This window comes from Macaca fascicularis, chromosome 19 (assembly GCF_037993035.2).
Source record: "Macaca fascicularis isolate 582-1 chromosome 19, T2T-MFA8v1.1".
In the NCBI taxonomy this organism is placed as follows: domain Eukaryota; kingdom Metazoa; phylum Chordata; class Mammalia; order Primates; family Cercopithecidae; genus Macaca; species Macaca fascicularis.
In genome coordinates, this window is record NC_088393.1 from 43,865,492 (window position 1) to 43,881,072 (window position 15,581).

The 15,581-nt window shown below is 41.0% G+C and overlaps 1 protein-coding gene across 9 annotated transcripts in view; it reads right to left on the reverse strand.

Annotated features, from left to right (window-relative positions):
- ZNF461 (zinc finger protein 461) overlaps window positions 1-15,581 on the reverse strand; it is a 35,906-nt gene that overhangs the window by 19,457 nt on the left and 868 nt on the right. For 2 of the 9 annotated variants that reach the window (XM_005588990.4, XM_045381120.3), the window contains exons 2-4: window positions 14,312-14,400; window positions 5,019-5,108; window positions 3,120-3,215 (exon numbers count right to left, since the gene is read on the reverse strand). In XM_005588990.4, coding sequence (XP_005589047.2) covers window positions 3,120-3,215; window positions 5,019-5,061 — 139 coding nt within the window. In that variant the 5' untranslated portion in view covers window positions 5,062-5,108; window positions 14,312-14,400. Of the gene's footprint in view, window positions 1-3,119; window positions 3,216-4,981; window positions 5,130-14,311; window positions 14,401-15,581 lie in introns of all 9 variants that reach the window. The other 7 variants (XM_005588986.4, XM_005588989.5, XM_005588991.4 and 4 more) reach the window with 4 other exon arrangements.

Below are 15,581 nucleotides of genomic sequence, written 5' to 3' on the forward strand. Positions count from 1 at the left end.
AAAAAAAAACATTTTCAAAAGGGCAAGTATTGCAGGATTCTATTTATATAACATTTATGAAATTACATAATTATACAGAGAACAGAACAGTTGGGCCAAGGTGTATTAGTCTGTTCTCATGCTGCTGATAAAGACATACCTGGGACTGGATAATTTATAAAGAAAAAAGTTTAATGGACTCACAGTTCCACGTGGCTGGGGAGGCCTCACAATCATGGCAGAAGGCAAAGGAGGAGAAAAGGCACATCTTACGTGGCAGCAAGCAAGACAGAATGAGAGCCAAGCGAAAGGGGAAACCCCTTATAAAACCATCAGATCTTGTGACACTTACTACCACGAGAACAGTATGGAGGAAACTGCCCCCATGATTCAATTATCTCCCACCTGGTCCCTCCCACAACACATGGGAATTATGGGAGCTATAATTCAAGATGAGATTTGGGAGAAGACACAGCCAAACCATATCACAAGGGATAGGAAAAAGAGAAATGGGACAAGTATATAGCTATAAAGAGGTAACACAAGGGAGTCTTGTGATGGTATTGTTGAGTACTTTGACTATTGTGGTGGTGACACAAGGCTACATGTGATAAAACTGCATAGAGCTATAAATATACACACAGAAATGAGTGCATGTATAACTGGTGAAATCTGAGTAAGTTCTACGAATTGTAGCAATGTCAATTTTTTGGTATGGTATTGTACTATAGTTGGATAAGGTATTAACCCTGGGGGAAGCTGCAAAGGGGTGCACAGGACTCCCCTGTACATTTCTTTGCAACCTCTTGTGAATCCATAATTATTTCAAAATAAAGGGTTTTTTTTAAAGAAAATCCATGCCAAAGAAAAAGCCTAACCAGTATTAAAAAACTGGTAAAGGAATGTTATCTTTACATTAAAACATGTATGAGAATATGTATCATTTTTCCATGATTCCTCTCTATTAGTTTCTTAGGGCTGCCATTAACAAAGTCCCACAAACTGGGTGGCTTAAAACACCACAAATGTATTCTCTCACAGTTCTGTAGCACTTTATTTATTTATTTATTGAGACCCTGTCTTGCTCTGTTACCAGACTAGAGTGTAATGACAGAATCATGGTTCTCTGCAGCCTTGACCTCCCAGGCTCAAGCAATCCTCCCAACTCGGCCTCTTGAGTAGATGGGACTACAGGTGCATGCCACCATGCTAGGCTACAGACAAGGTGTCACTATATTGCCCAGACTGGTATCAAACTCCTAGGCTCAAGCAATCCTTCCACCTTGGCCTCCCAAAGTGCTGGGATTACAGGTGCGAGCCACCACGTTCAGCCTATAGCGCTTCAATGAGTCACAGACATCATCAAAGAACTCTGGCCTATAGAATGGATCTGTTTTTGGCCTACACACCCCAAACTTTCCTGGTTGATCTCCTTTCTTCTCAATCATCCCTCTGCCATCTCTACCTCCTCAATATAGTCATATATTACTTTCTCTAATTTTCTTAATTTCTAATCAACACTATTTTTTTGCCTAGTGATTCTATTAGAATATCCATCCATGTATTCTTGATCCCCTACTAGATTGAAAATGTCTCTATAACACTTTAAAAATGTATTCCTATCACCTAGCAAAGCAACTTGTATGAATCTTTTATTTATTTATTTTGAGACAGCATCTTGCAGTGTCACCTAAACTGGAGTAAAGTGGTACAATCTTGGCTCACTGTAGCCTCAAACTCCTGGGCTCAAATGATCTCCCACCTCAGTCTGCTGAATATCTGGGACTACAGGCATACACCACCATGCCTGGCTAATTTTTTAATTTTTAATTCTTTGTAAAGACAGGGCTTTTGCTATGTTGCCAGACTGGTCACAAACGCCTAGGCTCAAGTAATCCTCCCACCTGAGCCTCCCAAAGTGCTGAGATTACAGGTGTGAGCCACTGAGCCTGGCCTGAATCTTTTTTAAAAAGTTATAAACAGGCTGGGCACAGCAGCGCATGCCTGTAATCCTAGCACTTTGGGAGGCTGAGGTGGGAGAATTGCTTAAGGAGGTCGAGACCAGCCCGGGCAATATAGCGAGACCTCATCTCTGCAAAAATTTAAAAAATTAGCCAGGTATGGTGACGTGTGCCTGTAGTTCCAGCTACTCAGGAAATTGAGGTGAGAGGATTGCTTAAGCCAGGGAGGCAGAGGTTGCAGTGAGCCAAGTTTGCACCACTGCACTCCATCCAGCCTGAGTGACAAAGTAAAACCCTGTCTCAAAACAAACAAACAAAAATTAATAAACACTGTAGATTGTGTCCTTTGATGTACAGAGTTTTTAGGTTTGATGTAGTCCCATTTGTCTATTTTTGCTTTTGTTGCCAGTGCTTTTGGTGTTACATACACAATAAATCATTGCCAAATCCAATGTTATGAAGCTTTTCTCCAATATTTTCTTCTAAGAGTTTTTGTTGTTTTAGATCTCACATTTAGGTCTTTGATCCATTCTGAGTTAATTTTTCTTTTTTTTTTTTTTTTTTTTTTTGAGGCGGAGTCTTCACTCTGTCGCCCAGGCTGGAGTGCAGTGGCACCATCTCGGCTCACTGCAAGCTCCGCCTCCCAGGTTCGCGCCATTCTCCTGCCTCAGCCTCCCGAGTAGCTGGGACTACAGGCGCACGCCACCGCACCCGGCTAATTTTTTGTATTTTAGTAGAGACGGGGTTTCACCATGTTAGCCAGGATGGTCTCGATCTCCTGACCTCGTGATCCGCCCGCCTCGGCCTCCCAAAGTGCAGGGATTACAGGCGTGAGCCACCGCGCCCGGCCAAGTTAATTTTTCTATCTGGTATAAGACAAGGGTACAAATGTATTCCTTTGCCTGTGGATAATCCAATTTTCTCCATGGAAGTGTTGGCACCCTTGTCTAAAATCATTTGACTATTTATGCAAGGGTTTATTTCTGGGCTCTCTATTCTATTCCATTAGTCTACATGTCTATCTTTATGCCAGTACCACACTGTTTGATTACTATAGGTTTGTAATATGTTTTGAAATCAGGTTTTCCCTAAGTATTTGATTTAAAATAACCTTGCCAACCCAACATTCTGAACAGCTGGTCTGTTCCCTGCAAGGGCTTCCTGTGCATGCTCACTCACCTGGGCACCATCTTCCTGTCTCTTCCCTCACAACCATCCAGGGCTCCTTCCCTTGCTCCAATGAGGAGATTATGGCTGGCTTAGAAACAGAAAGACCTAGTTATAAGAAAAGAAATTGAGATGAGATGGAAATGAATGTATCCAAATACCGTAATTTAGAACTGATTAAAATAAAAATAAATCACAGATAAAAATGGTACTTGATAAGGGATACAGAGGAAATAAAGGAGAAGAGATGAAATCCTCATATTCATATGAACACAGGATCATAACAAACAAAGCAAACAAATAGGCGATAAAATAGTACTTAAATTTATGTAAGCTTTCTCTTATTTTGCTGTGAGGAAAAAAAAAAAGAAGCTTCCTGAAATATTTATTCTTTTAAAAAATTTTCTTTTTGAGACGGAGTTTTGCTCTTGTTGTCCAGGCTGGAGTGCAATCGCACAATCTCGGCTCACTGCAACCTCCACTTCACGGGTTCACGTGATTCTCCTGCCTCAGCCTCCTAAGTAGCCAGGATTACAGTACACCCACCACAGTGCCTGGCTAATTTTTGCATTTTTAGTAGAAACGGGGTTTCGCCCATATTGGCCAGGCTGGTCTCAAACTCCTTACCTCAGGTGATCCACCCGCCTCAGCCTCCCAAAGTACTAGGATTACAGGCATAAGCCACTGCACCCGGCCTCATATTTTTTAAATGTTAACTGTACAAAGTTCTTAAAAAATAACTTCCAAAGGCAAATCATTTAAAAGAGAATACAGGTCAGGCATGGTGGCTCACGCCTGTAATCCCAACACTTTACGAGGCCAACGCAGGTGGATCACTTGAGATCAGAATTTTGAGACCAGCCTGGCCAACATGGTGAAACCCTGTTTCTACTAAAAGTACAAAAATTAGTTGTGCCTGGTGGTAGGCACCTGTAATCCCATCTACTCAGGAGGCTGAGGCAGGAGAACTGCTCGAACCTGGGAAGCAGAGGATGCGGTGAGCTGAGATGCGCCATTGCACTCTAGCCTGGGCGACAAAAGTGAAACTCTGTCACAAAAAAAAAGAAAAAAGTTAAAAGGCCGGGTGTGGTGGCTCACGCCTATAATCCCAGCAGTTTGGGAGGCCAAGGCAGGTGATCACCTGAGGTCAGGAGTTTGAGACCAGCCTGACCAACATGGAAAAAACACGTCTCTACTAAAAATACAAAATTAGCCAGGTGTGGTGGCGCATGCCTGTAATCCCAGCTACTCGGAAGGCTGAGGCAGGAGAATCGCTTGAACCTGGGAGGCAGAGGTTGCGGTGAGCCGAGATCACGCCATTGCACTCCAGCCTGGGCAATGAGAGCGAAACTCCATCTCAAAAAACAAACAAATAAATTAAATAAAAAATGAAAGAGGACATTTATTATAGGAAATGGAGTGGTGTTCCTTTGAGAATAGTAAATGAACCTTTATTACTCTAGCCTACCACTCTGTTACCCAGCAAAGAAAAAAGCTTCGCTCCTGGAACCCATGTGTCTAGTTTTAATCTTATGCTAGTACACTGGCAGATTTAGTACAGTGGATGTGAAAAAAAGACAGAGTGCTTTCTTTGACAGCGTTATGCTTTAACATTGCAGATTTCCAATTCTGCCCCTTAAACATCAAAGAAGAGTTATTATAAGAAAGGACCAAAAGAACATGTAAGGATGGGGATAATGAAAATATCCCTCCATTTAGCTGTGCTTGTTTCTACAAAACATAAAGAGAAAATTCATCCAGTTATTTGAAAGCTAGCCCTAAATTAATAGGGGAGAAAGAAGAAATTCTAAGTAGATTGTGAATTGTTAGAAGAATTCTGAATTGTCAGGTTCTTAATTTTTAGATAACTTTACCAAGTGACACCAAGTTGCTATAATTCTCCAACATCACCTCCTTGTACAAATTCCTCTGCGCTGGGTTCAGGCATTCCCATTCCTCCTGAGAGACATCTATAGCCACATCTCTGAACATCACCAACTCCTAAAATGACAAATCGTAGTACTATTTTTGAAATTATAAGAAACATTTTTAAAAAGAAAAGAGAGGCGCTAAAAGAAGGTACTGCAAGAAAGGAGACAGTCTACTGAATATATAGGCTAAGCCTGGGTCACGGGTCAAAGAGGAATTTAGTGTGACTGAAGTGGAGTGCCCACATGTTCTTAAACAATTCAATTTCTGCAGATACATCTTCTTGTGTAGGTGGCAAACTCCTGTTAATCAGTCATCTCGAAACTAGGAAAATAAGTACAGGCTCCCAATTAAATTAAATAGTTAAAAATGTTTAAATCTTTCCAAAATGTCTTATTAAAATCTCTATCTTGAGAAAAATAACTTGAAGACTTGACTTTATGATTATGACTATCATGCCATAGGCATTTTTAGTTTTCCTGCAAATTCTTTAGTACACATCTGGTGCACACTACATTTTCCATAGATGGACACTGCTGTATCTTTCATCGCATATATTCTTCAATTTAATCTTGACATCCCCCTTCCAATTGGTGTAAAGTTATGTGTCCCCTTCTCTTGAACCTGAAAGGACATCTTTCAACCTATAGACTTATTCACCCTATAGAATATGGCAAAAGTGATTATGTGACTTCCGTGGTTAGATCACAAAAACATATCATACTTCTGCCTTACTTTCTGGGGATGTTCGTTCTGGAAACCCAGCCACCATGTTCCTAGGAAGCCTAACCAGCCCATGGGATAGCTCATGGGGAAAGGAACCAAGCCTCCCCAAACAACAGTCAGCAACAGCTTGCAAGCCATGTGAGGGAACTATCTTGAAAGTGGGTCATGTAGTTCCCAATCAGACCATTTCAGCTGATACCACAAGGAACAGAGGTGAGCAATCCCTACTGAGCTCTGCTCAGATTGTGGATTTGCAAGCCCAACCATGATTGCTGTTTTAATCTACTAAATTTTGGGTTGGTTTATTATCTAGAAATAGTTATTGTAACGTAATATGATTTTTATTGGTAGCATAGCATTTGATTTTTTTTTTTTTTTTTTTTGAGATGGAGTCTCGCTCTGCCACCCAGGCTGGAGTGCAGTGGCCGGATCTCAGCTCACTGCAAGCTCTGCCTCCCGGGTTCACACCATTCTCCTGCCTCAGCCTCCCAAGTAGCTGGGATTACAGGTGCCCGCCACCTCGCCCGGCTAATTTTTTTTTGTATTTTTAGTAGAGACATGGTTTCACCGTGTTAGCCAGGATGGTCTCAATCTCCTGACCTCGTGATCTGCCCGTCTCCGCCTCCCAAAGTGCTGGGATTACAGGCTTGAGCCACTGTGCCCGGCCCCCATTTTTTTTTTTAAGAGACGGGGTCTCACTATATTTCCCTGGCTGGTCTTGAGCTCCTGGGCTCAAGCAATCCTCCCACCTTGGCCTCCCAAAGTGCTGGGATTACAGGCATGAGCCACTGCACCCAGCCTCATTTAATCTTACAATAAAAGATTTAATAATTCTCTTAAGCTTGAATCTCTGGGGTGAATAAAATCTCTACGGTATTTTCTAAGGTACATATTCCATTGTTTTATAATTACACTTGAGAGGTCTTAACTGTTACCATCCACCACCTCTCCCTGTATATTTACTATGTTCCTAAACTAAAGAATATTAATGTAGAATGATCCAGACTCTCATAGATGTGACCCAAGTAAGTCTAACATATGCTGTTCAATCTAAAACTGGAGTTTGTAATTGGTGATCACATATTTTCTGGCAAGATCTTCAGTTTTTCCACGCAAGCACTAATCCTATCTCCATCTAATCCTAAAGCCTCACGCAGCAAAGTCTGTCTGCTCAATGAGATTACCAAACACCAATTCCTGGCCGGGCGCGGTGGCTCAAGCCTGTAATCCCAGCACTTTGGGAGGCCGAGATGGGTGGATCACGAGGTCAGGAAATCGAGACCATCCTGGCTAACACGGTGAAACCCCGTCTCTACTAAAAAATACAAAAACCTAGCCGGGCGAGGTGGCGGGCGCCTGTAGTACCAGCTACTCCGGAGGCTGAGGCAGGAGAATGGCGTGAACCCGGGAGGCGGAGCTTGCAGTGAGCTGAGATCCGGCCACTGCACTCCAGCCCGGGTGATAGAGCGAGACTCCGTCTCAAACAAAACAAAACAAAAACAACAACAACAAAAAAACATACCAATTCCTATCACATCTCACCGGAAAACCCAAAATTGTGAAGTTCAAAGATTTCCCACATGTGATTTAATTAACCATTCATTCCCTGAGGACACCTCAAGTGGTAGCTTTTTTTTTCTCCCACAGCCTTCGTACCACCGTCCTCCTTGTTTCTAATCGTTGATGTCAGACAACTGTCTTTCCTTCTCTAAAATCTTTTTTTTTTTTGAAGTGGAATCTCACTCTGTCGCCCAGGCTGGAGTGCAGTGGTATGGCCTCAGCTCACTGCAACCTCTGCCTCCTGGGTTCAAGCAATTCTCGTGCCTCAGCCTCCCAAGTAGCTGGGATTACAGGTGCACACCACCACACCTGGCTAATTTTTGTATTTTTTGTAGGGAAGGGGTTTCACCATGTTGTCCAGGCTAGTCTCAAACTCCTGACCTCAAGTGATCTGCCTGCCTCGGCCTCTCAAAATGCTGGGATTACGGTTGTGACCCACCGCACCTGGGTCCCTTCTCTAAAATATAATGTCATCATTTCATCAGTCTATACCATGTATTATCTCTCTCTCCATTGCAGTGATGTATTTACATGCAGGTTTTTGCCCCTCAGGAATTTTCGCTCCTGGCTCAGTATCACTAACTCTAATACTATAATCTTAATTTTCAGTGATTTCAAATATCCGTATACTGCGTTCTTCTAACATCATGGGCCCAATTCCTTAACCTCTTCTACTTTTCTATGAGCTTATCTTCCACTCTACTGTACTCACTCCCCACGTTATTACTCTAGACCTTGTGACTAGCAATAACTGTATCACCTCCAAAATATCAAGTATCCTTCTCTGATCCCCTTCACATTGGCACTCACCCACTCCATGCCTCTTCTCCCCCTTCTTACCCAACTTAAATTCCATGCTCAACTAATCACTTAACTTTATAATCACTCCCAGCATGAGCTCCCTTAACCCTCTCATTTCACACTTGCTTGACAAAGCCTGAATCCTTGATGAATCCATCTCTCTTTCTACTCCATCACCAAATCTAAGTAGCTAAAATTGGCTAGAGAAAATTATAAAACTTAGTAACAAGTTTTATTTTTATATTTTCTTTCTCTTTTTTTTTGCGAGGGGTGGTAAGGGTGGGGCATCTTTCTTTGTCACATAAGCTGGAGTCCAGTGGCGAGATCTTAGCTCACACTGCAACCTCAAACTCCCAGGCACAACTGATTCTCCCATCTCAGTGTCCCAAGTAGCTGGGACTACAGGCATGTGCCACCATACTCAGCTAATTTTTTTTTTTTGTGTACCGATGGGGGTCTTTGTTGTCCAGGCTGGTCTCAAACTCCTGGTTTCAAGCAGTCCTCTTGCTGTGGCCTCCCAAAGTGTTGGAATTATAGGCATGAGCCACTGCACCTGGCATATTTTTATATTTTTCTTTTCCTTTCTTAAATGGTTAAGAACTAAAAAGGTATACATTCAGATGTCTTGCCTCATATTTATCCTTTCCATTTTGTTTCCCACCTCTTGCCCCCATGAGTGCAAAAAGTTATTAAAAAACTTCATAAGTAAATACATACATATAATTTTTCATGCTTTTATACAAATAGTAACATATTATAATATATGCACTGTTTGGTACTTGATTTTTTTTCACTTATTAAATTCAAAGTATCTTGCCATATCTGTGATGAATGGCTTCTTTATTTTTACATAAGTATATATAGTCCAATTATTTGTATTAACACTGATGGTTTATCAATTAAACCTATAGATTCATTATTTCTAGTCTTTGGCTATTATAAACAACAGTACAATGAATGCTATTGTGAATTTATCATTTCATACAAATACGGGTATATCTGTAAGAAAAAGTACCAGGAGTTGGATTGCTGGGTCAAAATGGAAAATACATTTTGGTAGATGTCAAATTGCCCTTGAAAGCAGTTAGACCATTTTGTTCTCCTCACAGACTCACTAACAGGGTGCTTTGTCAAAACATTTTATTTTTACCAATCTAACAAGAAAGAAATGTCCACTAAAACTCTATGTCATAAACTCTACTGCCACAGAGTTTTAGTGGACATTTCTTTAATTGTGAGTTTAGTACTTTTCTTTTTAGAAGAACCCTTTATATTTCCTTTTCTGTGAACTCTCTATTCAGGTCCTTTGGCCTTTTTTCTACTGGGCTAGTCATCTTTTTTTCTCTAAAAGTTCTCTATATTAGAGAAATAATAAGCTCTTTCCTTGTTTATGAGTGGTAAATACTCCAGTTTGTCATCTGTCTTCTGACTTTGCTGACAAGTATTTCTCGCCATGCAGAAGTTTTTTTATTTTAATGTGGTAAAATGTGTTAACTTTTTCTTTTTCTAGTTTTTGGATTCTGAGTCCTAGTTAGAAAGGCGTTCCCCAAACCAAAGTTATGGAGGAATTCTCCCATGTTTTATTCTAGTGCTGTTATCACTATATTTTTAACAATTAAATTATTTGATTTATTGTAATTTATCCTATATGGTACATGGGATATAGATTGGACTTTATCTTTTTCCAAAATTGCTACCTATCTGATAATGTTATCAACAGTCCATCTTTAGCCTACCGATTGGACATGTCATGTTAACCATGAGTTATATTCCCATTTTAGGTATAACTCTAGGATTTCTATTCTGTTCACTTGATCCAATTATCATGTTTTCAGTATTGTGCCTTTCCATTATATGTAATTATGTATAATTACCTGGTAGAGCTAATGTCCCCTCTACAGAGGGAATTAACAGAACCCTGAGTCAACAACACATAACATGCAATAAAAAGTGTACAATAGGCTGGGCGTGGTGGCTCACACCTGTAATCCTAGCACTCTGGGAGGCTGAGGCAGGCGGATCACTTGAGGTCAGGAGTTTGAGACCAGCCTGGGCAACATGGTGAAACCCCATCTCTACTAAAAATACAAAAAATTAGCTGAGTGTGGTGGCACACAACTGTGGTCCCAGATACTTGGGAGGCTGAGGTGGGATAGTCGCTTGAACCTGGGAGGCAGAGGTTGCAATGAGCTGAGATTGTGCCACTGCATTCCAGCCTGGGTGACAGATTGAGACTCCGTCTCAAAAAAAAAATAAATAAAAATAAATAAATAAAATTACTAGAAATGAAAAAATATGATTTTCAAGAGAAAACCACTTAATAGAAACATATCGACAAATGACACAGATGTTGAAATTGGCAAAGACTATAAAAACTATGAGATATATTTAAAAAATCTACAGGAGGGAAAAAGGGAAATTTCAGGTGAAATTTGAATACTCTAAAAAAGAACCCAAGGCAAATCCCGAAACTAAGAAATGAACTATATGAGGCCGGGTGTGGCGGTGGACACCTGTAATCCCAGCACTTTGGGAGGCTGAGGCGGGTGGATCACCTGAGGTCAGGAGTTTGAGATCAGCCTGGCCAATGTGGTGAAACCCTGGTCTCTACTAAAAATACAAAAATTAGCCAGGCATGGTGGTATACAAAATTGTTAAAGGAAATTCTTCACGTGGAAAAAAAAATTGATACTAGATAAAATCTTCAGTCTATACAGAAGAATAAAGAGTGTTAGAAATGGTAAACATAGGGTTAAAACATAAGATATTCTTTTCATTTAATAATTTCTTTAAAAGATAATCAACTAAAGAAAGAAATATATGCTTTAAGCAAATTTAGAAATAAAATATATGACAAAAAAAAAAAAAAAAGACGGGAAGGGGAAATAGAAGTATCCAGTTGTGCCTGGTGCAGTGGCTCACCCCTGTAAGCCACTCCAGGTAGGCAGGATTGCTTAAGGCCAGGAGACCAGCCTGGGTAACAAAGTGAGATGGCATCTCTACAAAAAATTAAACAATTAGCCAGACGTGGTGGCACACAACTGTAGTCCTAGTTACTTGGAAGGCTAAGGCAGGAGGATCACTTGAGCCTAGGAGTTCGAGGCTGCAATAAGCTATGATGACACCACTGGACTCCAACCTGGGCAACAGAGCATGACCCAGTCTCTTAAAAAAAAAAAAAAAAGAAAAGTATCCAGCTGTAAGACGTTTACATTATACCTGAAATGTTCTAAAATGACTCGAATAATGTAAAGCACATTGCAAACCTTAAAACAACCCCTAAAACAGCAAAACAAAGAGATACAGCAAATAATCCTATAGTGAAGATAAAATTAAACACTAAAAAAATAAGATTAATCCAAGACAAGGCAGGAAAACAGGAAAAAAAAATTTAAAAAGAACAGTTGACAAAATGATAGAGTAAAACCTAACTATATTGCTAATTACATTAAATTTAAGTGGTCAAACTACAGTATATTTCCTGACTTATTTTATGGAGCCAGCATTGCCCTGACACTAAAACTTAAAAATTAATTAAAAATTAAGATGAAAGAAAGTCATTTTTACATAATAAAATCTGAGAGAATGTGTCACCAAAGACCCAAACTACAGGAAATGCTAAGGGAAGATCTTCAGGCTAAAGATAAATGATACAGGATGGAAGTTCAGATCACAGGAAGGAAGGAAAAGCAACTAGACATTTTTTCCTGTTTTCCAACACATATAATTTCTTATCTTTGCAAATTCTTTCCACATTTCCAAGTGTTTCTTTTTTATTTATTCCTTTTTTTGAGACGGAGTTTCGCTCTTGTTGCCCAGGCTGGAGTGCAATGACACAATCTCAGCTCACCGCAACCTCTGCCTTCTGGGTTCAAGTGGTTCTCCTACCTCAGCCTCCCAGGTAGCTGGGATTACAGGCATGCACCACCACGCCAGGCTAACTTTGTATTTTTAGCAGAGACGGAGTTTCTCCATGTTGATCAGGCTGGTATCGAACTACCGACTTCAGGTGATCTGCCTGCCTCAGCCTCCCAAAATGCAGGGATTACAGGCGTGAGCCACAGCACCTAGCCGTTTCCATGTATTTCTAATTCATATATTTTCACTGTTTTTGGTAGGAGCATTCAAAGCTATGATTTTTCCTTAGGGTCCTGCTATTTTATTTTATTTTTTGAGATGGAGTCTTGCTCTGTCATGCAGGCTGGAGTGCAGTGGCAAGATCTTGGTTCACAGCAATATCCGCCCCCTGGGTTCAAGCAATTCTCCTGCCTCAGCCTCCCAAGTAGCTGGGATTACAGGTGCACGCCACCACACCCAGCTAATTTTTGTATTTTTAGTAGAGATGGGGATTCACCATGTTGGCCTGGATGGTCTTGATCTCCTGACCTCATGAATGGCCCACCTCAGCCTCCCAAAGTGCTGGGATTACAGGCATGAGCCACTGCACCTGGCCAGTGTCCTGCTTTAATTAAATCTCTTTTTTTTTTTTTTTTTTTTAAGACAGAGCCTTGCTCTGTTGCCCAGGCTGGAGTGCAGTGGTGTGATCTCGGCTCACTGTAATCTCCGCCTTCCAGGTTCACGCCATTCTCCTGCCTCAGCCTCCCTAGTAGCTGAGACTACAGGCGCCCACCACCACGCCCGACTAATTTTTTGTATTTTTAGTAGAGACGGGGTTTCACCCTGTTAGCCAGGATGGTCTTGATCTCCTGACCTCATGATCCACCCGCCTTGGCCTCCCAAAGTGTTGGGATTACAGGCATGAGCCACCGCGCCCGGCCCTGTTTTCTTTTCATTCTATTTGTCTGATATAGTTTGCCAGTCCTTTTCTTAACCTTTCTAAATTAGTGAATCATTCAGGTGTCTGGGTTTTAATTCATGATTCAATCTGAAAGGTCTTTTAATAGATGAGTTAAACACCATTTGCATATATTAATAAGGCATATATATTTGCTCTCTGGTCTTAACTTTATCATGTAGTTTTTTTTTTTTTTTTTTTTTTGAGACAGAGGCTTGCTCTGTCACCCAGGCTGGAGTGCAGTGCGATTGTAGCTCACTGCGGCCGCAAACTTCTGGGATCAAGTGATCCTCCCACTTCCGCCTCAGCCTCCCCAGTAGCTAGGACTACAGGTGCACACAACCACAAGCAGCTGATTAACAAAAAAAAATTCTTTTTGTAGAGATGGGGTTTTATTATGTTGCCTGGACTGGTCTGGAACTCCTGGACTCAAACAATTCTCTCGCTTCAGCCTCTCAAAGTGCTAGAATTACTGGCGTGAGCCTCCGTGCCTGGCTTTTATCATGCGATTATTTTGTTAATTCTGTCTTGCTCACTCTCTCTGCATATATCTGTGTGTCTTAAGTCTTACTATACATAAGTTATTTTTTGTCTCTCAATACCGGTTAAGCCTCAGAAGGGAAGATATGCATGTATGTGATATTTTTTCCCCACTGATTTATTCCTAGTTACCTAGAAGAATGCCTGTCACATAGTAGGTACTCGGTAAATATTCGTTAAATCACCTCATCCAATCAAAGTTCTCACAAGAGAAACACTAATATTTTCTTCAAAATAATATTATTTGTGTTCTTTCCTTGTTTCTGTTAAAAGATTTCACGTAAGGGAGATGAAGAATCATTTATTCAACAAGCATATGAACACGGGTTGGAGAGGAGAGAAGCAAAAATGAAGGCCCTGAAATTCTGGCCCGTCACTTACTCACTAGTAAGTTACTGTATAATTCTCAGGTAAGAAACAATGTCAGAATAAAGAAGGCAGGCCAGGCGCAGTGGCTCACGCCTGTAATCCCAGCACTTTGGGAGGCTGAGATGGGCGGATCACTTGAGGCCAGGAGTTTGAGATCAGCCTGGCCAACTTGGCAAAACCCCGTCTCTACTTAGAGTACAAAAATTAGCTGGGTGTGGTGGCATGTGCCTGTTGTCCCAGCTACTTGAGAGGCTGAAGTCGGAGAATCGCTTGAACCTGGGAGGTGGAGGCTGCAGTGAGCCAAGATCGCGCCACGGCACTCTAACCTTCCCACCTGGGAGACAGAATGAGGCTATATCTCCAAAAAAAAAAAAAAAAAAAAAAAAAAAGCAAATAGTCACAAGCCCTATACAAAAAAACCAAACCAAAACAAAAAAACCACAAAAAATCTATTTTAATTAGGAGCAAGAAAAAAACAACTTACATGGGCCATGGCTTATTTTAGAATTGAATGTATTAATTAATCCTCTTCTTGGTTCCCTCTGGAAGAAACTCAGTCCAAAGAAGGTGTTGCTGGGGGAGAGGGCAGTTAAAAAAAAAAAAAAAAGACAGGAGATTATTGCCTCTAAGCTCCCAAAATGTTAATTCAGAATGACATTTTTCTTCCCCCTTCATATCTCCTATTCCCAGACCTGATACATACGTACATAAATTATTAGTGGGAATTTGGACAAATCCTAGCTTTACTCAAAACCATGAGGAAACCCAGCTACAGCAGGATAGACTCAAGAAAAGCAAGGATCATTCTCTTCAGCAGAAGGGATAGTTAGGCCAGCCCAGTGTCCCAATACTATGATGAAATGGAAGCCAGGATCAGGGTGCTGAGAACTGCCCTGAGTAGATTTTTACTGAATTAAGAGGAAAAAGAAAAGTTAATGGACATTATGAGAAAAGATCAGGGAAACAGAAAACAGACCCAAAAGACCCAATGTATGTATAACAGGAATTTCAAAAATAAGAGGCTGAAACAACACAGATGGAGGAGAAGAAATAAATAGAACAAAAATTTCCAGACCAAAATAAACTCTTGAGTCTTTAAAGTACAGTGCTGTAAGAATTAAAGAAGAATCGTACCTGCAAACATCCTGAGAAATATTCTTAAATTTGTCTTTGAATACAGACAAAAGGACATAAATATCTTTTAGTAAGAAGTTGCAGAGGTTGGGCGCAGTGGCTCACGCCTGTAATCCCAACACTTTGGGAGGCAGAGGCAGGCGGATCACGAGGTCAGGGGCCCAAGACCAGCCTGGCCAACATGGTGAAATCCCGTCTCTACTAAAAATACAAAAATGAGGTGGGTGTGGTGGCGGATGCCTGTAATCCCAGCTACTCGGGAGGATGAGGCAGGAGAACTGCTTGAAAACCCACGGCGGAGGTTGCAGTGAGCCCAGATAGCGCCACTACATTCCAGCCTGGGCGAAAGAGAGAAACTCCGTCTCAAAAAAAAAAAAAAAAAAAAAAAGAAGTTGCAGAACAATGTGTATGTATTGTGGCCTAGCCTAATCTTAGGAAAAAAAAAAAAAATCAAACACATATGTACATAAGCATACTACATATGTGGTGTTTTTCTGAGGCTGTGATGATAAATGCGGGGTAGCAATGTGATTTTGGCTTGTGTTGTATGTGTAAATCTACAGCTAACTCCTCAAGTAGTCAGGAGGGGAGATGGCTGAATGACAGATCTCTGGGGCAGG